The sequence below is a fragment of the Balaenoptera acutorostrata genome, chromosome 20 (assembly GCF_949987535.1).
Source record: "Balaenoptera acutorostrata chromosome 20, mBalAcu1.1, whole genome shotgun sequence".
Lineage (NCBI taxonomy): Eukaryota > Metazoa > Chordata > Mammalia > Artiodactyla > Balaenopteridae > Balaenoptera > Balaenoptera acutorostrata.
In genome coordinates this window covers 29,330,769-29,355,466 of record NC_080083.1, presented here as the reverse complement: position 1 = coordinate 29,355,466, position 24,698 = coordinate 29,330,769, and the positions used below count along the sequence as shown (strand labels likewise).

General features: G+C 43.8%; 1 protein-coding gene and 1 non-coding gene across 4 annotated transcripts in view; both read right to left on the bottom strand.

Moving 5' to 3' along the window:
- Positions 1-5,072: 5,072 nt before the first annotated feature.
- Positions 5,073-5,179, bottom strand: LOC114237072 (U6 spliceosomal RNA). The gene has a single exon (XR_003622861.2). It is a non-coding gene; the product is annotated as a U6 spliceosomal RNA (small nuclear RNA).
- Positions 5,180-21,886: 16,707 nt separating this feature from the next.
- Positions 21,887-24,698, bottom strand: part of MMD (monocyte to macrophage differentiation associated) — a 28,465-nt gene continuing 25,653 nt past the window's right edge. For all 3 annotated transcript variants that reach the window (XM_057536574.1, XM_057536575.1, XM_007177293.3), the window contains one exon: positions 21,887-23,790. In XM_057536574.1, coding sequence (XP_057392557.1) covers positions 23,590-23,790 — 201 coding nt within the window. In that variant the 3' untranslated portion in view covers positions 21,887-23,589. The remainder of the gene's footprint in view (positions 23,791-24,698) is intronic.

The window sequence follows — 24,698 nt, the reverse complement described above, 5'->3', positions numbered from 1 at the left end:
TGTGGGGCGGAAGCTCTGCTCCAGGCTTGGCAAGTCAGGGTACTAGGGCCCTGGTTGCCCACACCCCAGCTCACTTGCAGGGCAGAGATTCTGCGCTGAGATGACAAGGGGTTTCCACATCTCCCTCCCCCAGAGCCCACTTGTAAAGCAAGGACATCACTCTGGGAAAAGGGTCTCTGGCCCAGCTCCAGTGCAGTGGTAGAGGGGTGCTGCCTAGTGGAAAAGGCAGGCCATAAGGAGGAAAACTTCCACAGCTCTGAGTTTATTTGGAATAAAGAGTGGAGAACTCCATGCCTAAGAGTGTTGTTGAAAATACCCTTGATCTTTGTGGAGAGCAGTGAAGGAGGCTGATATCTGCATGATACAAGCAAAGTGGTAGAGCAGCCAGAAGCCTAATAGAGAAAACCAGGGAAAGAGAAACACAGAAGAACTCCCCGTTGATCACAGCCAACTCTGGGGGTCATGCTGCCCCCTCGGGAGCAGCCAGAGTAGGATGAGGACAGAGGAATCACTGTGGACTCAGGGAGGAGCCATTCTGGAGTGATGAGGGGAGAAAGCAGACCAGAATGGGCACAACAGTGAAGGGGAGTCTGAATGGGAAGAGAAGACGTGGAGACAGACCACCCATCTGAACTAAATGCCCCAGAGAAAGGCAATGCTTGTCTACACAGGTCTGGTCTGCCCAACAGCCGAGTCAGAACTGTGTCCAGCCATCCACTGCTCTGAATACAGGACAACAAGCCCTCTGCCATGGCCCAGCTGTTGATCAGCAATGGCATTTGTTGGGACCACAGAGACCCAGTTCCTCTTCCTCTTGCTAAGAAACACTTAGAGCCGTTCACTGGGGCCTTATTTAAAGATATTACATTGATAAATTAAATGGAATAATATATCCAGCTTGCCTAGCACATAGGAAGGCTACTTTCCTTCCACTTCAATTGTTATAAAAACACAGTGAAACAATGGAGAACACACATTGCTCTAAAGAATTGTTTTTCCCTCTGAATTCTAAAATTGCAATAATTGTAATACTGAAACTATTATTGCTATTGTTGACCCTAAATCACTCTCTTGGCATTGGCTGGAATTCCATTTGAAGTGAGTCTTTCCTTGGCCCCTACCAAATAGGCTTAGTGATGCAGCCTGGTCTAGAAGGTGTTCTCGCAGAAATAATGGTAATTACCACCCGTAGTGAGATGCTCCTGCGTGTCAGTTAGGTGCTGTGCTTGACATACATTATCCCCATTTTTCCAGAAACTCTGTGAGAAAGGTAATCAGCAGCCCAGCTTAATGGATGAAGAAACTGAAGCTTAGGAGAGTCTTGGCCAAGACTATTTTACTAATGATGAAATTCATAAATAAAAGGTTTTATTTGATGCCTGTCATGTCATTGGTGAAGCATAACTAACCTTTGATTAGAATCTTCTGAAGAATTTTAAAGTTCTTTGAAACTATTTCCTAAGCTTGGGTCACTATGATCAAACACAAGAGGCATACAGTTGAAAGTGGCAAGTGGAAATTCATGCCTATCTTATCTTTGTTGAACACTGCTGACTTTGATCAAAACATAGCTCCAACTACGGGAATCTGCCCTTGGGTTTTCCCTTCTCCTTTGCCACTGTCTCTCTGTGCAACCTCACTCATGCTTAGGGCTTTAACTGCCAACTCTATTCTGAGGACTTCTAAATCTTTAATTACAGTTCAGTCTCTTTCCTGAGTTCCAGCCCACTTATATCCAGTTACTCATGAGGTGTCTCCTCCTGGGTGTCCCTAAGGGACCTCAAACTCAATAGATCCCAAACTGAACCCATACCATTTTGTCACAAACAAGCATCACCTCTTCTAGTTTCCATGTACCCAGACAGCTGTGGCAGAAACCTGCAGTTCACAGAATTCTCCCACTCCCTATCTCTCTCTTCCTGTTATCCTGTTGGTGGCCAAGTCCTGTAGAGGGGAGATTCTCGGAGTAAGGTCTCCAGATCACCAGCAACAACAGCATCTGGAAACTAGTTAGAAATAAAGATGCTTGGACTCCATCCTCATTCAGAACCAGCATCTTTGGGGCTGGGACCCAGCAATCTGTGGTGTAACCAGCCCTCCAGGTGATTCTGATGACGCTCTAAATTGACCTTCCTTATTATCTCTCTAATTTCTCCATTCCTAAAGCTCCTAAGTCAGGCCCTCCTCTTCTCACAGCTGAACTATTGCAATCATTTCCTAACCGTGTACCTTTCTCCAGCCTTAGATCCCTCCACGCTTCCTCTCCTTTCCTGCCAGAATGTTCCCTCCAAATGCAAATCTGATCATGTCTCTACCCTACATAAACTTCTTCAGTGTTCCCCCAGTGCCTAAGTGGCACCGTCCCCAAGGAAATATAATGCAGGCTCATATGTAATCGTTTTATGTGGCTACTAGAAAAAATTTTAATTAAAAAAAAAGAAATTAATTTTTTTTCCTTTTTTCTTTTATTTTTTTGGCCATGCAGCATGAGGGATCTTAGTTCCCCGACAAGGAATCGAACCCGTGCTCCCTGCAGTGGAAGCATGGAGTCTTAACCACTGCACTGGACCGCCAGGGAAGTCCCCAAAAGAAATTAATTTAAATAATATATTTTTAAATCAAATATATCAAAAATATTATTTCAACATCTAAACAATATGAGAGTCATTAATGAGATATTTTACATCCTTTTTTTCACGCCAAATCATTGAAATCTGGTATATATTTTTACACTTACAGGTGTATCTCAATTCAGATGTTAAATTTTCATTGAAAATACTCAATTTATATTTAGATTTCATAAAAGTTACAGGTGAGTTGAAAGAGTAGTTGTACTTATCCAAGTTGCTCCAAACATACTTAAGCGTTTTTCAACAATTGAATTAACACCTTTAAAATTTAAATGAATTAAAATTAAAAATTAACTTCTCAGTCATGCTACCACATTTCAAACGCTCTATAGTCACGTGTGGTTGTGCTACCGTGTCGGTCAGCATGGCTTAAAGGACAAAATCCTAACCCTCAGCCCTCCCTCCAGGACCTGGCTTCTTCCCCTGGTCTCCAGTCTCATCCCTGTCGCATCCCTGCTGCACAGAGTGATTCATTACAGGGAAGCACATTTCCTGAGATATTTCATGTCATTTCCTGCCTCAGGACCTTCCCCCACGAAACCTCCTCTCCCTCCACTGTCCTGTCCCTCATCTCCTTCTTCACGTGGCAAAACCCACTCATGTTTTAGAGTCAGCCCAAGAGGCACCTCCTCTATTAAGCCTCCCACCTCTCCTCCCCAGGATTGACCAATCCTTCTCTGAGTTGAACTGAACTGTATATCAACCTCTAAGTCTCGCATGAAGATTGAATTTTATTTATTTGTTCACGTGTCTCTTTTTTTTTGAGATTAAAAAAAAAATTTTTATTTTATATTGGAGTAGAGTAACAATGTTGTGTTAGTTTCAGGTGCACAGCAAAGTGATTCAGTTATATATATACATGTGTATGTGTCCCTTGTTACTAGGGAGTGAACTCCTAAAATCTTGTTATTCATCTTTTTTATCCCTAGCACCTAGAACACCATCACTAATAGACATTAATAAATGTTGTTGAATGAACACATGATTAAAACCCAAATTTGCGCCCTTTTGTTATCACGTACTCCCCTCCACGGACCTGAAGGGCAGCAGTTCACTGTCACTGAAGAAGTAGTGCTCTTGTAATTGTCACATCATGGCAATTTCCCCAAAGCTGAAGGAAAGAGATAAGCTTTTCCCTTTTTTTTTTTTTTAACATCTTTACTGGAGTATAATTGCTTTACAATGTTGTGTTAGTTTCTGCTGTATAACAAATTGGATCAGCTATACATATACATATATCCCCATATCTCTTCCCGCTTGCATCTCCCTCCCTCTCACTCTCCCTATCCCACCCCTCTAGGTGGACACAAAGCACCGAGCTGATCCCCCTGTGCTATACAGCTGCTTCCCACTAGCTGTCTATTTTACATTTGGTAGTGTATATATGTCAATGCCACTCTCTCACTTCGTCCCAGTTTACCCTTCCCCCAGCCCGTGTCCTCAAGTCCATTCTCTACACCTGGCCTTTATCCTGTCCCACCCCTAGGTTCTTCAGAACCTTTTTTTTTTTTTTTTAGATTCCATATATATGTGTTAGCATACTGTATTTGTTTTTCTCTTTCTGACTTACTTCACTCTGTATGACAGACTCTAGGTCCATCCACCTCACTACAAATAACTCAATTTCGTTTCTTTTTATGGCTGAGTAATATTCCATTGTACATATGTGTCACATCTTCTTTATCCATTCATCTGTCGATGGACATTTAGGTTGCTTCCATGTCCTGGTTATTGTAAATAGAGCTGCAATGAACATTGTGGTACATAACTCTTTTTGAATTATGGTTTTCTCAGGGTATATGCCCAGTAGTGGGATTGCTGGGTCGTATGGTAGTTCTATTTTTAGTTTTTTAAGGAACCTCCATACTGTTCTCCATAGTGGCTGTATCAATTTACATTCCCACCAACAGTGCAAGAGGGTTCCCTTTTCTCCACACCCTCTCCAGCATTTATTGTTTCTAGATTTTTTGATGATGGCCATTCTGACCAGTGTGAGGTGATACCTCATTGTAGTTTTGATTTACATTTCTCTAATGATTAGTGAGGTTGAGCATCCTTTCATGTGTTTCTTGGCAATCTGTATATCTTCTTTGGAGAAATGTCTATTTAGGTCTTCTGCCCATTTTTGGATTGGGTTGTTTGTTTTTTGGATATTGAGCTGCATGAGCTGCTTGTATATTTTGGAGATTAATCCTTTGTCAGTTTCCTCATTTGCAAATATTTTCTCCCATTCTGAGGGTTGTCTTTTTGTCTTGTTTATGGTTTCCTTTGCTGTGCAAAATCTTTTAAGTTTCATTAGGTCCCATTTGTTTATTTTTCTTTTTATTTCCATTTCTCTAGGAGGTGGGTCAAAAAGGATCTTGCTGTGATTTATGTCATAGAGTGTTCTGCCTATGTTTTCCTCTAAGAGTTTTATAGTGTCTGGCCTTACCTTTAGGTCTTAAAAATATGGAACGCTTCATGAATTTGCATGTCATCCTTGCGCAGGGGCCATGCTAATCTTCTCTGTATTGTTCCAATTTTAGTATATGTGCTGCCAAAGCAAGCACTGGACTTTTCACTTTGCCATTTGTTCTTACTCCAAGGTGATGAAGCACACCTTTGAGTGTACCCTTCACAAAGGTTTTAGAAACAGAAGACTGTAAGCTCTGATGATTGTTATCTTTCTCTGGTTTGCCCAGACCAAATCCCTTAACCTCTCTGAACCTTGGTGTCCTTTTCTGTAAAATGGGGATGTGATAACCTAATGCACTAAAGGATGTAAAATGCTTGGTAGACTACGCTGAGTAAAGCACACCTAAGGTTCTATTATCATTTAACCTCAGAAGGTCACCAACACAGACGAGAAGAGAGGAAACACCTCCTTTATGCAGGAGTCTACACAGCCTGGGGAGGCAGGTGAGGAGTGAAGTGTGTGTATGAAGCATGGATGAAGACATGGGCTGCCTCGTCCTGTTTCTTCATCACATTATGTTCCTAGAGGGAGAAGATGCCACTTTGCACTCTCATTGGTGTTGGGTGTTACCCAACTACTACGTCTGGCTTTTCCCCCTCCAAACCTTCTTTTACCGTCTTGAGATCTTTCTGTACACAGGCCGCTACATAAAAGGTCTCTGGAGTTCAAGGTGGGACTAAAAAGCAAGAACAACATTGTCAAATTATTGGGTGTTAAGATCACCATCGTAATCCAGGTGTAAGCTGTAGTGATTTGGCTCAGGATACTTGCTGAGCTGGGTTCCCTCTGCCCATCTCCATCTCCCAAGGGAAAGAACGTTAGAGGGTTGGAAGGAAAACAAGAAAGCAGATGGTGTGTGTACCCGAGAAGGGACCACCACACCCCCCTCCCCAGAGTCAGCTTCAAGGGGGGTGAGATGAATGTCCCCAGGTGAGTGTGAATATCCAGGAGTAGGGGAGCCCTGCCCTGGGCCTGGGACCCAGCATGCAGGTGTTCCTTACCCCCCTGTGGCCTGAGAGCAGTAGGTAGAGATTATTATGCCAGAGGCTGAGAGTAGAGAGAGTCCAAAGCAGCCACTCACAGTTTCCTAGGCTCCACAGGAGCGTGGGAGAATTCTAAATTTCCCTGTGTGTCCAAGAAGGATTATGAGAGACAGCCACCTGGTAGACCCTGATGGTGTCTGCATCACAATGAAGCAGATGGTCAGGAAACCACACCTGAGGATCAGGTGGAGGCCAGCACAATAGTGACAGGTGCCACCCAGGCATCTGATGCCTCCCCAACCTCTAATGCCCACTCAGCATATGATGCTTAGAACTCAGACGCAGTCCTAGGAAGTGCTAGGAAGGAAAAGTAGAAAACACGGATTGACTGGGACAGCCTGGAGTTGGCTTGACTAAGAATTCAGTCAGAAGTGGGTGAGGCGGGGGATGGAGACTTTTATAGAGATGAAGTCAAGTTACAGAAGATAGCAAAGTAGAGATGTGATTCTGGCATCCATGAGATATATCACATCCTCTGTGGACAGTTGTTCGTGTGCCTGGATCCCTGCTAGATTGTAAACTCCTTCATGGCATGTTTTGTGTCTCATGCACCCCTGCTCTCCCCAAGCCCAGGGTCTGCACATCAGAGGTCCAACTGAGAAGTTTGCTCTGAAATGAGATGAGGTGGAGGTATGTTTGCCTGGCACACCTGGGCTGTGTCGTGTCTTTTCCATTTGCTCACCTACTGTCACAGCTCAGGAAGTGTGTGTGCATTCTTTCATTTGCTCACTCATTCATTCACTCAGAAAATATTTATCGAGTGCTTAAATTGTGAAGCTTTACAGAGTGAGTTAGGAGGGGAAAGGAGATTTAAAATGTATTTGCATGGTTTGTTTTTAATTTTCTAGAGTCCTTTCCTACCTACTGTCTCACTTTTGCTTCACAGCCACAGTAGAGGTAAAGGGGAGAGGATTGTGTTAACTTCACTGTACAGGTGAAGAAAAAAGAGAGACATGTTGAGATTTGACCAAAACAACACAGAAACCTGTGGTAGAGGTGGAGTGGGGGTGGGGTGGGGGGGAACCTCTGTTCTTCTGGTTCTTTGCTTCATTGCTCTTAGGTAAAAAGACATCAGAATGTATATTCAGCCAATGGAAAGAGTTCCAAACGGCCAAAACCAGAACAATCTGAGCAATTAAAATAAAGTAGTATTGGATTATATCCATGAGTCTATAGTGATAGAAACAAAGGATTGAATAAGTAAATGGGAGAGAATAGCTAACTTTCCCTGCAGAAGAATTCCAGATAATTGATGTAGATATTCTGTCCTCAAGGACGGGGAGCAAACTCCCCGCTCCTTAGTGTGGCTGTGCATGGTGACTTCCTTCCTAAGAGCACAGTGTGGAAAGAGAGGAAAAAGGGTAACTTGACAGTGGAGAAAGCCGACAGGCACTGCCTCAGCCAGGTGACCCAGGCCAGTGTCAGCAGTGGTAGGTCATGTGGATAGTAGGCACCCCTGGTATGACGTGATGAGAACGGCACTTCACCTCCGTTGATCTCCCTCTCAAAACCCATAACCCTGTCTAATCATGAGAGAGACATGAGACAAATCCCAGGTGAGGAACATTCTACAGATACCTGACTAGTCCTCCTCGGAACTCTCAAGGTCATGACAAACAAGGGAAGTCTGAGAAACTGTCACAGCCAAGAGGAGCCTGAAGAGACATGATGACTAAATGTATCTTGGATGGGATCCTGGAGCAGATAAAGGGCATTAGATAAAAACTGGGGAAATCTGAATAAGTATAGACTTTAGTTCATAATAATTTATCAATTTTGATTCATTAATTGTGACTAATATACCATCTTAGTGTAAGATGTTAATAATAGGAGAAACTGGGTGTGGAGGTACATGGGAACTCGATACTATTGTCGCAACTTTTCTGTAAATCTCAAATGATTCTAAAATTAAAAGTTTATGGGAAATGAATATTTTTTTGTTGTTAAAAATAAATGACTTTAATCCCAATCTCCCAATTCATCACACCACCACCACCCCCGCCACTTTCCCCCCTTGATGTCCATACGTTTGTTCTCTACATCTGTGTCTCTATTTCTGCCCTGCAAACAGGTTCATCTGTACCATTTTTCTAGGTTCCACCTATATGCGTTAATATACGATATTTGTTTTTCTCTTTCTGACTTACTTCACTCTGTATGACAGTCTCTAGCTCCATCTACGTCTCTACAGAAAAAAAAAAAAAAAAAAGGAACGAAATTGGGTCATTTGTAGAAATGAATTTTTTAAAAAGATTAATTGGGACTTCCCTGGCAGTCCAGTGGTTAAGACCCCATGCTTCCACTGCAGGGGGCATGGGTTCAATCCACTTGTTGCATGGTATGGCCAAAAAATAAAAGATGAATTGCACAATGAAAAAAAGTGCTGTAAACTTTTTGCTGGCATCATTAGGCTGGGGGTGGGAGGCAGCTGCTGTATAAACCTTTATCCTACTTTCCCATGAGTCAAGAGGGATTCAGTCAGCTTTGGTTGAAGTAACACAGAAAAGAGCTCTTGTGTTCCTGTCACAAACATGTAGTCCCTCCGTGCCTGGCTGATTCTGGATAAACACATTTTCCACACCATCATCTCCAGAATCTTTGCTCTCCGAGGTCAATAAGGCTATGAACATCTCTTTGGTTGTTCCTGGAGCCTGAATATATACTTCATGAACCAGCTTATTTTCAGAATCCAGAAAAGAGTGGGAGACTGGGAGTCAGAGTACCTTTGAGTATCACCTGATCGCCATGCTCCTTGACTTGACCTTTCTCATTCCTTACTTCTTTATCCATAAACTGACGATAATGATGGCCCCAGGGGTAGTACAAGGTTAAATGGTAGAAGGTATGTGAAAGCTTTCTGTGACCTAGAAAGGGCTGCGACGTTTTATTTTGGAACGTCTTTGGTTTTGGGAGACTAGGGCTTCTGGTGTCTCATCCCTTTTTAAGCAGCGCTCTGGCTTATTCACTCAATTCATCTTCACAGACATTTGTCAAGTATCATTAATATGTCAGGCACGTGAAGAAGTGCCTTACCTGGGTAATGGCAGCCCTGGAAAAGTAAGAAGTGGAGAAACTCAGGTTTGTCAGAATCTTCATGGCTTTGAAGAGCTGCACATGGCTGAATGGATAAACTGCTTGTATGGGGATTATAACACACAAGAGGCATTCATTAGTCATGATGACTTTGGTTGTTGGGCATTGAAAACCCAAATCAAAATGTCCTGGACAAGCTGTTGGCTCACCTAACTAGGACGTCCAGAGTTAGGTGGGTTTCAGGGTTCAATGATGCAGTGGCTTAACCACAGCACCAAGGATACAATTTTTCCTTTTTCTGTTATTTATAGTGTTGGCGTTATCCTATAACTAGCTCCTTTTAGGGTAGGGGATGGCTGCCAGCAGCTAGTGGAGCTCTTAGCTTCCTTGTTCATGATGAGGCAGGATGGGGAGGGCACTTACAAAACTAAAGCCACAACTCATGACCTTGGCCATCCTATATTAATTAGCCGCCCCTACCTCCATTCTCTTGCTCCAGTCTCTCTGCATTATCTCTTTCACAGTTTGAACTATTATTTATTTTTCATTTTGCTTATTATTTATTTGTATGTTTACTCATTTATAGTCAGCTCCCTTTCTGGAATATAAGCTTCATGAGGTCATGGATTTCATCTTGTTCACCACTGGTCCCTAAACCACCTTCTAAGCAGATTGGGGTCCCTCCTCAACACACAGGAGAGAGGCTGAGTGTGCAAAAGGGGTCTTCCTTCCCTGCCATCCTTTCTAAGCTCACGATGCTTGCTGCCTGGGTCGTGACTACTGACTGGGAGGAGGTACTGCCAATCAGAATATCACTGGAATATGAAGATCACAGGTGCCACTTGGAAGAGATCTTTCTAACTTTTTCTTTTTTCTTTTTTGGCCATGCTGCGCAGCATGTGAGATCTTAGTTCCCTGACCAAGGATCAAACCCATGCCCCCTGTAGTGGAAGCACGGAGTCTTAACTACTGGACCACCAGGGAAGTCCCAGAAGAGGTCTTTCTAAACAAAGGCAATCTGAGTTGGTCTAGTCTGGGTGGAAAAACAGAACTGCGGACAAGAGAAACCTAGGTAAAGTTGGGAAGACAAGACTGATGGACAAATTATCCTTGAAGTGAGAAGGAAAAGAAATAGTGGGCAGCAAGGTTGGTAGTCAAATGGGTGAAAAGCAAAATGGCATGAGATGACCGATTCAGGACCAAGTCCAAACAGAGGGGGGCATGGCAGACAGAGCTGCTGTCCCACAAACCTCTGTCTACGTTCCTGAGCACATTATCTACACTTTTGCATACACCTTGGCGATGCTCCAAGGGCCCTGTAAAAGATTAATAATAGCTCTTCGCAGTTTAAGAGCATTTCGTAACTTACCAAACATATTCCCAGACATTATCTCATTTCATTGTCATAGCCATTCTGTGGGGTTGGCTTGATTACTCCTATTTTGCAAGTGGAGAAACCAAGCCTCAGAGCGACTTTCCAAAAGCCACGCAGTTCAGAAGAGGAAAAGCTGGGTGCAGACATTTCCCTTCAAATCTTGAGTTCATGCTGCCTCAGTGTAGTTGAAGAAAAATGGGCTAATGATTTCCTGAGATGAAAATACATACTTAGGCCTAGGTTTTTTATTTTGCACTATTTGTCTTTCTGTTTAGAGTTGAGTTGCTGTGTACTTTTGTATACATATGTAATTTTCCATAATGAAAAATTTAAAAAATTGAAAGGATAGGGCTGAGTGGCTTGGGCAGCCCTCAGCAGAGAGAATCAAGGGAAGGTCAGGCCCCAAGAAAGTCAGGTGCTGAAGGGTTTGGGCTTCAGTGATTTAAGATTTCACTTATTTAAAAAAAAAAAAAAAAAAGAACATTTGGGAATAAGAAATAAGAAAAAATCATACGTGTGCTCAAGCAGCTAAAAAAAAGGCACAGAGGAATGAGTTGTTCCCTCCGGGTTTTATATTCCCTTGCCAGATCCTTTAATTATGCTTCTATTCCCAAATTTAATTTTCCCCCAGACTTAAATAAAGAGCAGCTGATGCTTCATAGAAGACTTGGTGAAGCAGACTTTCAGAAGGTATTTTTGCCCAGGTGCAGGTCCTGGTTTGATGTCCGTTTCACTGTGTGATCTTGGGTTATTATTTCCCTCCTAAGAGGTTCACTTTCTTCAACTGTAGCATAGGAATTATGTTATTTGCCACCAAATGGCCTCCCAAGAAAACTGAAAAAGAAAGCGGGGTGATAGCCATGAAGGCTCTTGGAAAATTTCCAAAGTCGAATGTCTTAAGCTGGGAGACATTATTATTAGAGCATTCCTTGAACTCACCTGGGTTTGTGGGTTACTAGAGTCCAGGGCTCTGGTAGCCTCTGCTGCCCTGGAATTAAATCTGAAAGGACCTTATTGATTGACCTGTCTGGAATGGGACCTCAGAGCTTTGGAAGCTGGATGCCTCCTGGTTGATCTGGTTGGTTGGACACAGCTTTCACCCCATAAGGTGTTATGAATTTGCGCTGATGCTTCAGGAAGCAGAGTGTCCTGAGAAAGAGATGTGGTCTGTCCTTGATTATCCATGCTAAGGGGCAGATCAAAATCTCAAAGTGCAGATCATAGTCTCAAAGGGCAGATCTTCTCGAGGAATGGGATCATTTTAATTCAACATTGCAATACTACTATTTTTTTTTTTTTAACCTCCTTAAATTTGTTTGCTCAGGCTTAGCTTTGCAAAACAGAAGAGAAAGGTGACCCAGATAGATACTGAGTGGGGGCAGGAAGGTCATCTGGGATTAAGCGTGGCTCAAGACTTGTCTCTCTTTGCTTTCACTTTCAAAGACTTCAGTACACGTGCTGATGGCTCATCTGACAGCCTGGTCTCCCAGCTTCTTGTCTTCTCAGTGTTACTGATGTTCTTTCAACAAATGTTCCCTTCAGTGCCACTGACCATCAAGTCTTCATTTAATCGTTCATTCATTTGCTTATTCAAGAAATAATGTTCCAGGTAGCTCCTATGTGTTGAGAACTTCTTAAGGATCAGGTGTACAAAGATTAGTAACCTTCCTTTACCTTGAGGTCTGTTGTGGGAAACAGATGAGAACCATATGGTGTGATTAATAACTATCATAGGGGAATGCCTCTGGTGACTGTGAAGAAGGAGCACTTTCTAAGCCCAGTGGAGTCAGAAAAGACTTTCAGGAGGAGGTAACACTTGGACTTGAAGCCTAAGTAGGAATTTATCATGTGGATGGATGAAGGTGAAGGTGCAGGGAGGGAGGGCATTCTAAGAAGAGGGCACAGCATGTGCAAAGCGATGAAGGCATGATATAGCAGTGGCATAGTTGAGGAACAGCAAGCATTCTGAGTGGCTGGAGGGTACCTGTGGAGTGGCAGGAGAGATGAGTAAGTAGGTAAGTAGGTGCCAGATCCAGCACTAGGCTTATCCTGAAGGACATGGGGAACTACTTTGGGGAATTGAGTCAGATTCTCATTTTAGAAAGAATGCTCTGGCAGAAATGTGGAGATTAGAATAGAGACGTGTGAGATTGAAGGAGTGGGGTGGGTGGCAGGGAGACCTGTTGGGAGCTTTCACCATGAACCAGCTGAGAATGGATAAGGGCCTCCACTCAGCTAGTGCTGGTGGAGGAGGGGAGGGTTGGAGAGAGAGATCTGAGCGGAGGGTATGAGACTCGGGAACTGATGGAATGTGGGGGACAGATGTGAGGGAGGGAAAGTCTAGAGTGGCTCCCAGATTCCTGGTGACACCGAGCAGGGCCCTGTGGGGCTCCTGGGCACAAAGCCTTCCTGTGTCCCCATTTCTTTGATTACCTTCATTCAGCCTCCATGACCTTCCCTGTGTTCCAATGGGCAGATTCAAGCAGTTGTTCATTAGGGAAGGGAGGGGATGCGAGACCAGGGAGAAACAAACAGTCAAGAGAAAAAATAGTGCAGCCTTGGGGCAAGGTACTGGTTCCCCATCAACAGATACACACAATATCTTTGAGCTGTTTTGCAGATACTGGAAGCCTTTACAGGTGGGAGAAGTTAACGATTAACGATGGTATGCTGCCCACAAGCATGTAGACCCCAGGCCAGCTGGAACCTGAAGGTTGATGATGCTGACTGCTACTTACCTCACCACCAGCCCATCAGAAGAATGTCCACGAGCCGATCACACCCTCTTTGAACCATTACTATAAAACTTCTCACTGTCCTCTCCAAGTTGGGACACATAGTTTTTTGAGGCAGGAGCCTGCTGTGTCCCCCTTTGCCTGGCAAAGTAATAAAGCTATCCTTTTCTACTTCACCCACAACTCTGTCTCCGAGATTTGATTCAGCACTGGTGTACAGAGAAGCTGATCTTTCAGCGTCCCTGGCTTAGGTGACTGTAGATGATCAGACTGCTGGCACATAGGACACACAGGAGGAGAATCAGGTTTGGGAGAAAGATGATTTATTTAGCTTTGAAAAGATTGAGGTGAGTATGGGACATCTATGTGGAAATAGCCAATATGCAAATAGGTTTGAGGATTTGGAAGACAAGAGTGAGACTAGAGACCCTCACCATGGGCGTCAGTGAGATCACTGAGGCTGAGTAAGGGAAGAGAGGAAGCAGGAGGGCTGAGGAGGACCCCAGGAAACCAACATTTTAGGTCAAGTAGAGCAGGACGATCCAGGAAAGAAGACTGAGAAAGGGAGTCCAAAAATGCAGGGGGGAACCACGAGACAGCATGCCAGGGAGGACAGGGCAGATTTCAGAAGGGAGAGTGGACAGTGTTGTCAGGTTCCTAGGGAGGGCAAGTCTGATGAAGGCGAAAAATGAGGGGCGTGGTTGGTAGAGCATGGGCCCCATAGCTGATGGGCTTGAGGAAGAGCCTTAGCTAGGAGGAGGGCCACCCTTCACTAACGTGGGATGAGAGGAGCTGGGGAGGAGAGCCATCTGCCTTACCCTAGTTCCTAGACAAGATCCTAGCCAAGAGCTATTTCACATTCTCCAGAGCACCTCTGATGAGGAAGAGCAGTTGGAAATGGAATTCGGCACCTAGTGATTGTCAGGTCCTGTGTTGGACATTTCATGCAAATAATCTCACCATAGCCCGGTGAGGTGACAGCATAATCTTCCCTTTCAAACTGAGGACATCAAGGCTGAGTCAAGTCACTTATTCATCTTTCCTCTCCACTGGCCAGGTCACAGCCCCCAAAACAGATCTCTGAAGAGCCAGCCTTTCATCTCTCACTGGCTCAAGTTCCTAAAGCTGATAAAGAATAAAGATAGGCTTGGGCCAGATACAGAGTAGATTTCCACCACTGAGGCCTCCACATGGACAAGTTAAATCAATGGGCAGAAGAGAGGTGGAGACCCTGCACAAAGCAGCTTTCTTTTTCAGGAGCAAAGATAAGCCTGGGAGGGGTGGAGGTGGGGGTACTTGTAGGGGAGGAAGGTCAGCTCCCTCCATGACTTAGCTGCAAATCTCCCTCCTAAACAATTAGACAGTTCAAGGCTGCTTGGGAGGAAATACACAGGACCACTTTTTATCTCTAAGATTGGTGCTTGTTTTTAAATGAATACTTTTACCATGTTTCACTATCCTCTGAGGTTGGTCTTATTACTAAAATCTGCATTTTAAAGATAAACAAGCCAAAACTCAGGGATTTGCTCATGTCCTTTCTGCTATTTAGGAGCCAGAACTCAATTCATTATGCAGAACCCAGCTTTGGGATCTCTCTAACTCTGAGGTGTGGATGATCCCACAAGGAATTCCATCACTAATAACAACCCCACACATGCACCCGGGGACCTTACAGTGGCTTCCAAGGCCCTATGTATCCGTCATTCCGTTCCCCTATTAAAGAAAAAATTATCCATGACACTTGTTAAAGATGGGAAGTCAGACTTCATTCAGGGGCTACTGCAGTGGGGTTTTGGAGTAAGGAGACTCAACTCAATATAACGACAAGTGAGGAGTTATAGCCCGAAGACCAGAGGGGGCGGGGGAGGGGGGGTGGTCAGAGGATGGAAAATTACTAAGATATCAATGGTTGGGGGATGAGGAATTTCATTCGCTATCAAGGGTGGGGGATTTTCTACTGAACTGACCCAGCAGGATTCTTGCTAAAACTGGACTAAATGAGCCAAGGACAGAGCCCAAGGTCAGGGACTATTCAGAAAGAGGACTCAGGAGGCTGACAAGTTTGGTCAAAGGAGATAATCTTTATCAGCCTCTCTGACCTCATCTCCAGAACAGCTCTTCCCTTGCTCAAAATGCTCCTTACAGGCCTCCTTCTGTGCCTGGCACACTCCATCCTCAGGCCTTCCTAGGAATGCCTTTCCCAGCAGGAATCATGGCCCCCGCAGGTCTTTACTCAATCTCCCCTTCTCAGAGAAGCCTTCCCGGGCCCGTCTGTGAGTGCAAGTCCACCCCTGCCCTCGCACTCCCCCTGTCTCTTTCCTATTGATTTTGCTCCATAGCACTTATCACCATCTAACACGCTGAGTGTTTTACTTACACATTTTATTTATAGTCTGTTTCCCCCCCAGGAGAATGTCAGTCCCATGAGGCAGGAATTTGTGTCTGTTTTGTTCACTGTTGTATCCCCAGCACCTGGAACAGCATCTGGCACGTAGGAGGGGCTCATTCTTTGTTGAATGAATTGGATGCCTGGATGATGGTCTCCATAATAGCCTCAAATCTTGATTATCGATGTCAACAGCAAAGGATAACAGTCCCCAGTGTTGGAAGACCCATCCAACCAACTCATAACATATTTTACCATGCGTTATTTCAAATTTTATACAGTAACCCAGGAGTTAGCTCAGATGAACCATGGAATATTTGCCTCCCATAAGAATTCTATGGTGTTATGTGCTTAGGAGAGGTTAAAAAAAGGAAAAGGAAGCCCAGAAATACTGGAAAAAAGAAACCCGTCTAGGATTCAGAGTTTGCGGCAGAAAAATCCACGTGAGTATGGGATCATCTTCCTCGCTCTCCAAAAGAACAGATGAGTCAGTCTCCCTCTCTCTCTCTCTCTCTACCCTCTCCAGAGAGATCATGTATAACAGGCCCTTAGTTGGCACTCAATCCATATAAGCTGTTACTACTATGTTATCATCGTCTTCCCTCCAGACAACCTATGCGGCCGTTTCCCAAGTGTACCCCATGCTGTTCCTGAAACTTGCCCTGCTTTCAGCTGCCAGGCACCCCTGCACTTGCTGTTCCTATGCTTGGAATGTTGTCTTCCCCCACCCTGTCTCTACCCACTGCCCCTTCACTTCTCGTCTCCCTAGTAATTCTTCACACACCCTTCAAGTCTCAGCTGAAATTGCCTCTACAGGGAGGACTTTGGGCTCCCCAGGGTAGAGTTAATCACTCCTCCAGTCATAGCAGCCAATATAAACACTGATTAGGTTGCATTATAATTGCTAGTTTGTTCCCTTGACCTCCCTAGGAGAATGTGGGAGCCTGGAGGGCACAGACTTACCTTATTTGGTACTGTCTCCCCAGCCACTGACACATGTCTGATACACCCCAGGACTGGGGTGAACAATGGGGGGCTACAGGCAACCCAGGCACTGTCAACACCAAGAGAAACATCTCGCTGGTCAGGTGTTTCTCACTCCTCACCCTTTGCCTGGGAGGCTGGGGAAAGCCTGCTTCAAAGGCACCCTGACACACTTGAACTTATGAGCTTCTGGGGTGCAAGGTGGCTCGCTCCCTCTCAGGGGTCACACATTTGAGGGCAGAGTTCACACAGGGTTCCTCTAAAGCATAAGCTGCTTTCAGTGCTCTTCCAAAGCAAGAACTGATTTTCAGACAGGGAATTCGAACCCGGCCCAGCAGATGCAAACCTATTGAACCAAGCAAGGCACCCCTGTTGAAAAGCTAGTTAAACCAGCATCACTTTCTACTTGCCTGTTCACACTGTCGTGTTCACTGGCTACATTCATCTGGAAAGTGCCAAAAACAGGTCAGCAAAACCCCACCAAGGCCTCGGGACCAGATAAGAGAGTGGAGCCAGGGGATCATCTGGCCTGAGTTGACAGGCAGGGGTTTTGTCTTTTTATAGCATCCCCAGTGGTGGATCAGTCCCTAGCACAGACTTGACACCCATTAAATATCTGACGAATGAATGTGCAACTTCACTGGGAAAGAAACAAGATGGAGGAGACATTGTAGCACTGTAGTTAGAAGTAATTCTTTAACAAGCCAACGAAGGTGTACCTGGTAGGTGAGCCTCCCAAGTGGCACGCTCAGGTAACAACAGACAGTGACCACATTGCTGTCCAAGAGTGTGGGCCCAGTTAACTAGGGGCCTTTGGGTTGACTAAGTGGAGGAAGCATCCTCTCTGTGCACAGAAGTAGAACTGCCCAGACTTCCTTGTCCACCCTTTGTCCACATAGTATTCAGCGTCTGTTTCAAGAAATACTGAATATTGAAAGAACATTTGTTACAGAGGGCACAAAATCATTAGAAAGCCAGGGGTGACCACATGCCTCCGTGTAGCTTTGGCCACACTTCCATACATTTTTAAGAGCTAAAAACTGCATAAGACTTTTTAAGAGTGCTACTAACTGTTCCTTCAGGTTGCTTCTGCATGTAAATCTCTGCAGGTGGGCTACAATCATTTTAAAAGCTCAGCCATATGGGAAGGAAGCTAACATTTGTCTAGTGCCAGTCACATGCCAGAATGCATGAACTAGACACTTTGGGGGTATCATTTCATCCTAGGGCTGCACCACGAGGGACGTGCTGGACCCCTTCTGCAGGTAGGAACGGAGGCTCCAAGGTCACGAGGGACTTGCCTAAGTTCACTGGCCAATCTGTCCCAGGCTGGCTGATTCCACGCTGACTCAACACACAGCTCACAGATGAGATCAGAAAACACTCATGAATTTTAAGAGAACCAAATCTTTTTGATGGATAAATTTTCCTGACCCTTTCAGTGGCTGCCACATTTGTTTGGGTGTACTAAGTTTGGCCTGGCACAGAACAGCAAGGGGACCTGTGACCTCTCCCAGGAGATAAAGTAAGGCTGAAAGCATGTTTCCCAAGTCCCCCTGAAGCCTAGCCAATGTTTTGACTTAGTCTGAGGGACAGTGAACTGTGTAGGAGAATGAGAATGTGCTGCTGTGTTGAACAGGCCCCTGAAGGGAATAAACTCCCTTTGCAAATGGCTACACTGCACAGTGGCACTGTTTCTTGGAAAAATCACCCATCACTGGGATGTAGGAAGATGCACAGAATGTAAGAACAGGTTGGCACTGTCTGTTCCAACCAGCAAAAGCAGCAGAAAGACATGAATGCAGTAATTCTAACCTTGTTAGACTAAAGACATTCCTTGTGTCCTCTTGGGACACTTTATTTTGCTTCCCAAGGAGGGAGGTGAATCCGCTTCCTCGAGGTCAGTTTCATTTGGAGATTTTCTTCTTCCACTCTCCATTTAATTGGCACATGAGAAGAGCAGACATAACCTGAAGATGCCAAGTAAAAATCTGGAGGTTTGGAATGAGTTTTATTTTTAAAAGGTCTTCCTTTGGGTAAACCCATTAATAAAACTTTGACCCAGGGATTACACTCCTGAGAATGAAAACACTAAGACTCCAGGCTTCCTGGGTTTAGTCAGGCGCTAACACTTACCTTGGACAAGGAAATTCATTCATCTGTGCTTGTCTCCTAATCTGTAAAATGGAGATAATAAAATTATCTACCCTTGAGGTTTTCTGTAAAGAGTGAGATAATCCATGTAACTAGCACAGGACCAGTCCCCCAAACATAGGAAGCACTCAATTGTTTCTTATTATTAACTTAAAAGTTGTTTCTTATTATTACCTTAAAGACCCAGTCACAAACATGGACAAAGCTTTATGCAAAGTTGTTCATGCAGCACTGTTTACAATAATGAAAAATCTGAATCTAAAAACCCCAAATTAGGTGAATGACTAAGCAAAACTGGCTGCATGTCTGGTCCGGAAAGATGATGGAGCCATTAAAAATTCTGGCTATGAAAACTATATAATAGGGACTTCCCTGGTGGTGCAGTGGTTAAGGATCCACCTGCCAATGCAGGGACACGGGTTCGATCCCTGATCCAGGAAGATCCCACAGGCTGTGGAGCAACTAAGCCCGTGTGCCACAACTCTGAGCCTGCATGCCACAACTACTGAAGCCCATGAGCCTAGAGCCTGTGCTCCGCAACAAGAGAAGCTACCACAATGAGAAGCCTGCGCACCGCAACGAAGAGTAGCCCCCGCTCGCTGCAACTAGACAAAGCTTGTGTGTAGCAACGAAGACCCAATGCAGCCAAAAATTTAAAAAATTTAAAAACTATATAATAATTTTTTAAAGTGTTTATAATGTAGTAAGTGGGAAAAAGCAGTGTAATAATTGCAAATGCGGCATACTTACAAATGTATAAAACAAAAACCAAATCCCATAAATAGGGGGGCAAGAAGAATGGCAGGAAATACATGAACATGCATTAGGAGGAGTGAACTCTATGTAATTTTTAGTTTTCTGAGAGTAAAAATATACAAAATAATATGTAGAATTATGTTAAAGTTGTTGCTTTCTGAGTGCAGTCTGCACCGAGGTTCAAGGGTTGCAGAACTGAGTGCTATCTCAGTTTATTATTATGTTCAGAGAAGAGGACCAGAGGGATGCAGGGTAGGCAAAATCGTTTTTCAGACTTTTAAATGATGGATAGTTGGTCCTCTGGACGCTTCAGTAAACAAGCTTGGATTTTTCCTTATTTAGGACACACTGTCTAATGTTTCCACGCCAATTTCTCATCAACTCTGCTGTGGGTGCTACAAATGTTCTAGCTGGCCCTTGGTCAGGGAAGCCAGTGAGGCCAAGGAACTGAAAGTCAGGCTTCAGCCAGTCAGTGAGAGCCACCTTGACTTTCATGGACCAGATCAACAGGGTGAAAATCAAGTCCACCCTAAAAACACTTTAATTTCAGTCTCTCTCTTCCGTGATGCCATCCTCCAACCCACCTCTCTCTCTCTTCTTTCATTCCCAAGCCCTATTTCCACTCCTACTGTGAGCCCAGAGCTGTGCTGGGGACAGAGGTTGTCGAGACTCAGCTCCTGCCATGAGAGAGGGCAATCCCCAGCCACAGAGGGAGCAGACAAGCAAATGCATCCCAGTGCAACATGACAGGGGCCACGAAGGAGCGTCAGTGCTGCAGCGTCAAAGAGGCCTGGGCCTGGCTGGCATTGGTGGAGGTTTGGACCCAGCAAATGTTTCAGGGCAGGGAAAGGGCTGGGGTAAAGGCATTCCAGGCCGAGGAACAGCAGGTACAAAAGCAGAGTTACAAAAGCACCATGAGGGCAAGGTGTTGTCGTGGGACTGGTCTGTGGGGTTCAGCAGGGGAGAGGATCAGGACGAGTTAGCATGTGACGAGGCCACGAGAAAGAGATTGGCTTGAGTCATATAGACTCATAGTCAACGGCAGTTTTGAAGCAGGGGAGAGACATGCTCAGATTCTTTCAGGAAGATAACGCTGGTAAGTGTGGAGGATGAGCCTGATGGGTGTGACTAGGGCAGGGGTACAATGAGGAGGTGGCTGCAATAGTCTGAGGACAGCAAACTAGGGCTTCTTAGGGCCCTGCAGTGGGAAGGGGGTGAGAAACCAGATCAGGGAGTTGGGCCTAAAGGGGAGGTGACAGTTCTGGCTGACTGGTTGGATCTGGGGGGGGAGAGAAATCAAGGATGTAGATGGCTATGGCCATGCCATTAACCAGGATAGGACGCTTCAGATAAATGGGTTTGGTGGGGGAATAAAGAAAGATAATGCACTCAGTTTGGGACAGGGTGAGTAAAATGTTCCGGAGGTGGGGAAGGGGGGCATCTGGGCAGTTGATTAGAGAGGTCTGGCCTTCAGAAAAGTTTTAGGCTGGAGATGCTGATAAGGAAGATGATAGCACACAAGTGGGGGCAGATGCTGCTCTAGAGAGAGATGAGGTTACCCTGCTGGACTAGACGACTGAATTCTTGGGAAGAACAACGCTTCAAGACACTCAATCTTCAAATTTAGACTCGATGGAGGTTTCCCCGAGGGTTTTTTTAGGCTCTGAACTGCGTGACTATTTGTTTTCTTTTCCATGTGCATGCCTGATGAATTTTCAGTTCAATTTTTTGGATTCATTTGTTTTTGCTGACTCTGACGAATTTTCAGTTCAATTTTTTCGATTCACTTGTTTTTGCTGTGGTGTAAAGTGAATAGGAGGCTTCAGAGCTGGAGAGACCTGGGTTCCTGTCTCAGTTCCCTAAGCATGAAGCAGTCAGAGCAGCTTTGACTCTGTTTCCCACACTGTAGAAGAGGGAGAATGAAATCTAAGAAACACAGAGTTCTTACATTTGCAATATGTGTGTCTGCTTGGTAACAAAAAAACGTGTAACCTCAGTCCTACGGTATATTATATAAACTAAACCAAAGGTCTTCTCTGGGATGAAGATACATCATCTATAAAATTTATAATCTTTAGGCCCAGACTAGTATATTTTAAACTGAAAACATGGTTTGATTTTAATGTTTGCACTGTTTCTGGCAATTGAATTATTAAAAAGTGGACTAGAAAATTCTAGATGTCCGGGTACATTTGTTTTTCTTCCCATCCTGGCTTTTCAGAAAAAAAAAAAAAAAAAAGGCTACTATACGAATTACATATGCTAGATGAGCTCAGGCTTTCAAAAATGCATTATCATTTTCACAGTCATCTAATTTAGAGACAGTGGAACAAATCCAAGTAACAATTTTATTTTAGTGTACAGCACTATTTTTTACATACATTTTAGTGGTTTTGACAGTGGTACTTTTGAGCAGACTTTAAATGAATCCACAAAAGTTAATACATTTAAAATAAAATATACACAATAAAACAAGGGGCATCCAGATGTTCAGAATCATGCAGAAGGGGTGGTCTGGCTGGTGCTATCACTGGATACCTTGCCTATTTAAGAATTCACCAGCAAGAGGCCGTTCTTCTGTTCTTCATTCCCACATAATTTACCAAAGTCGGAGAGTTCTAAACATACACACACAAAATAAACCCTCATTTAAAGCTACATCAGTACAAAATTTCAATGAACTGACTTCAATGTATTGACAAACCAACAATTCCAATGATCAAACCCATCACTAGAAAACAGGCAATATCAGCACCTGATCTAAAGGCAAGGTTATCTCATTTATTAAAACACCAACAGGAGATTAACCAACAAAGCAACTAATATGTTAATCTTAATATAAGACACTGAAGGAAAACCAAAAACGATATATTAAATACCACTCCACTGAGCCAGGATATAACCCATGGACGACAGACACATGAGTTTATCTGTAAAACAGTGCTTTAAATACTTTTCCATGAAAAAGAGGAAAGTGTATCATAAGATGCAAAGGAAAGGTAGAAATGTGAATTTATGCACATCTAGTTCCATAATTTAAAATGACTATCAAACTGATAATATAAAGCTAAGTGACAATGACAACCATTGGGCACCAAACAGGCATGACCACTATTCGCTGTAATCCATAACACTCTTCAGGAGTTTTCAGTGGATGGCCAACCCAACAATATTCTCTTAGTACAGACTAGATACTCATCCGCTGTTGAAAAGGACCCTGAAGAAGACATGGCAAAGGCATAGAGAAAAAGTTGAATCTTTTGAAAAAGTTAATGATATCAAAATACTTTTCCATCGCTGGGAAACCAAACTAGGTCAAGTATACAGCCCAAAGCAACATGGAATTCAGAGTCAGAGGCTGGCAGAAGAGTTTTGGAAAACTTGTAGTTTTTAAAAATTGGCAATTTCTCCATGCTTAATAAAACTATCAGAAGAGGTATAATGTTTGTTCATTTGTGGAATGTTGACAGCTTGCTGCAAAAATTCACATGAATGAGGAACTGCAGAAATGCGTTTCAATGAAGTATTTTTTAAAAATTTACAAAAAACTGAAGTTTCTATTTAAAAAATAACCATGTTATGCCAAGATGAAACATGGTAAAAAGTAGTGTAAATTCTGTCCATGATTCTTCACACAGCTAATGGGAAAGTGATAGAAACCATTTTCTCTTAAAAAGGAAGTTTTGTTATTGCACTGACTTTTACAGCCTGACCTAGTAATTTAGAAAAATTATGTAGTAAAATCTGTAAAATTAAAATACAAAATTCTGGTTTGTAAACATCAGTTGGCCAAGTCTATCCAGAGTACTTCAGATAGTGGAATGGAATGAATAATTAATTCACTACCTTATTTATCTGCTGTGAGGGGGAAAATTCCAGAACACAGCTTTTATACTTTCACAGTAATTATATTCAAAAGATATAAAGTCAGTACAGCTGTCTTCTTTTTTTTTTCCCTCTGTGCAGTTTTCAGCTCTTACCCCGCTCCTAAGTGCCATAATTGAAATAATACTGGTTTGGAGACCTAGTAAAGATTGGTCATAAATGTCGCATAAAGTCTGTAGGACTTCGGTAAAGATATTTCCAAATGGCATAGTAATGCACTGCAGCTGCCGTGGCCACGAACAGGTGCCAGATGGCATGGGCAAATGGAATGATGCCATCGCTCTTGAAGAACACAACGCCCAGGCAATAAATTAAGCCCCCATAGGCAAGTTCCTGAAGTCCATCGGTGTTACTCTGTCAACAGAGGAAAAAATTTAAAAGGTTTTGATGTTATTCTGATATGACAAGCTAAAGAGATCACTGCAATTTCCCCTAAGTCTCCTGATTTTCTAGACAATGAAGTAGCTCTGAACAGATAGAATCCTCATCTGTAAACATGAATTACACTTAAGTGGACCTGGGTTACCCTCTGAATCGGCCAAGCAGTCAGGTTACAGGTCCCGTGGGAAAAAGAAGCAACTTCTGCTCATTTATACCATGTTTAAGCAGACTGCAATCGCATCTACAAGGAACAACAGTTCATTTTAATAAAGTACAGTCCTTGGCTTTCATCTTCCTCCTTAGCTTTCTTCCCTACACCCATGCCACTCCATTTATAATCCACATCTCAGCCTGGTTTTCACTCCCTTTGTCCTGCTCAAACACTGTTCTACACTAATCGCTTTTCCCAGACTCTTCACTTGCTTCTGTGAGCTTATGGCTTCCTTATGGCTGACACAGGAAAATCATAGCTAGGAGTGACCTCTGAGATCTGAGACCATGTAGCACAATATATTTCCTAACCTTCTAGATGTTGCCAAGCCTTTTTGTCTTTGTGCCTGGGAGTTTCTTAGCTTAGGAGGAAATTAACAGTCAGGTGTGCTTTAGCACAAAAAGGAATATTTATAGGCTACTCTTGGTTTTCAAAGACCTCGACCCATCTACAAGATTAGACTGGGCCGTATGAATGAGAGGGGAAGAGAACAGAGGCAGGGCTTAAGAAGTTGACAGAGAAACAAGTCAGGATTTCTGGGGACCAGGAATAGAAAGGTCTCAGGTTCTGCAGGGTGAGTGGAAACCTAAGCCAAATCGTGGCAAGGCCTTGGAAGGGGACAGGTGTGTGGGTGTCCCAGAGGCCTGGGCACTGATGGCTGTAATGCTGT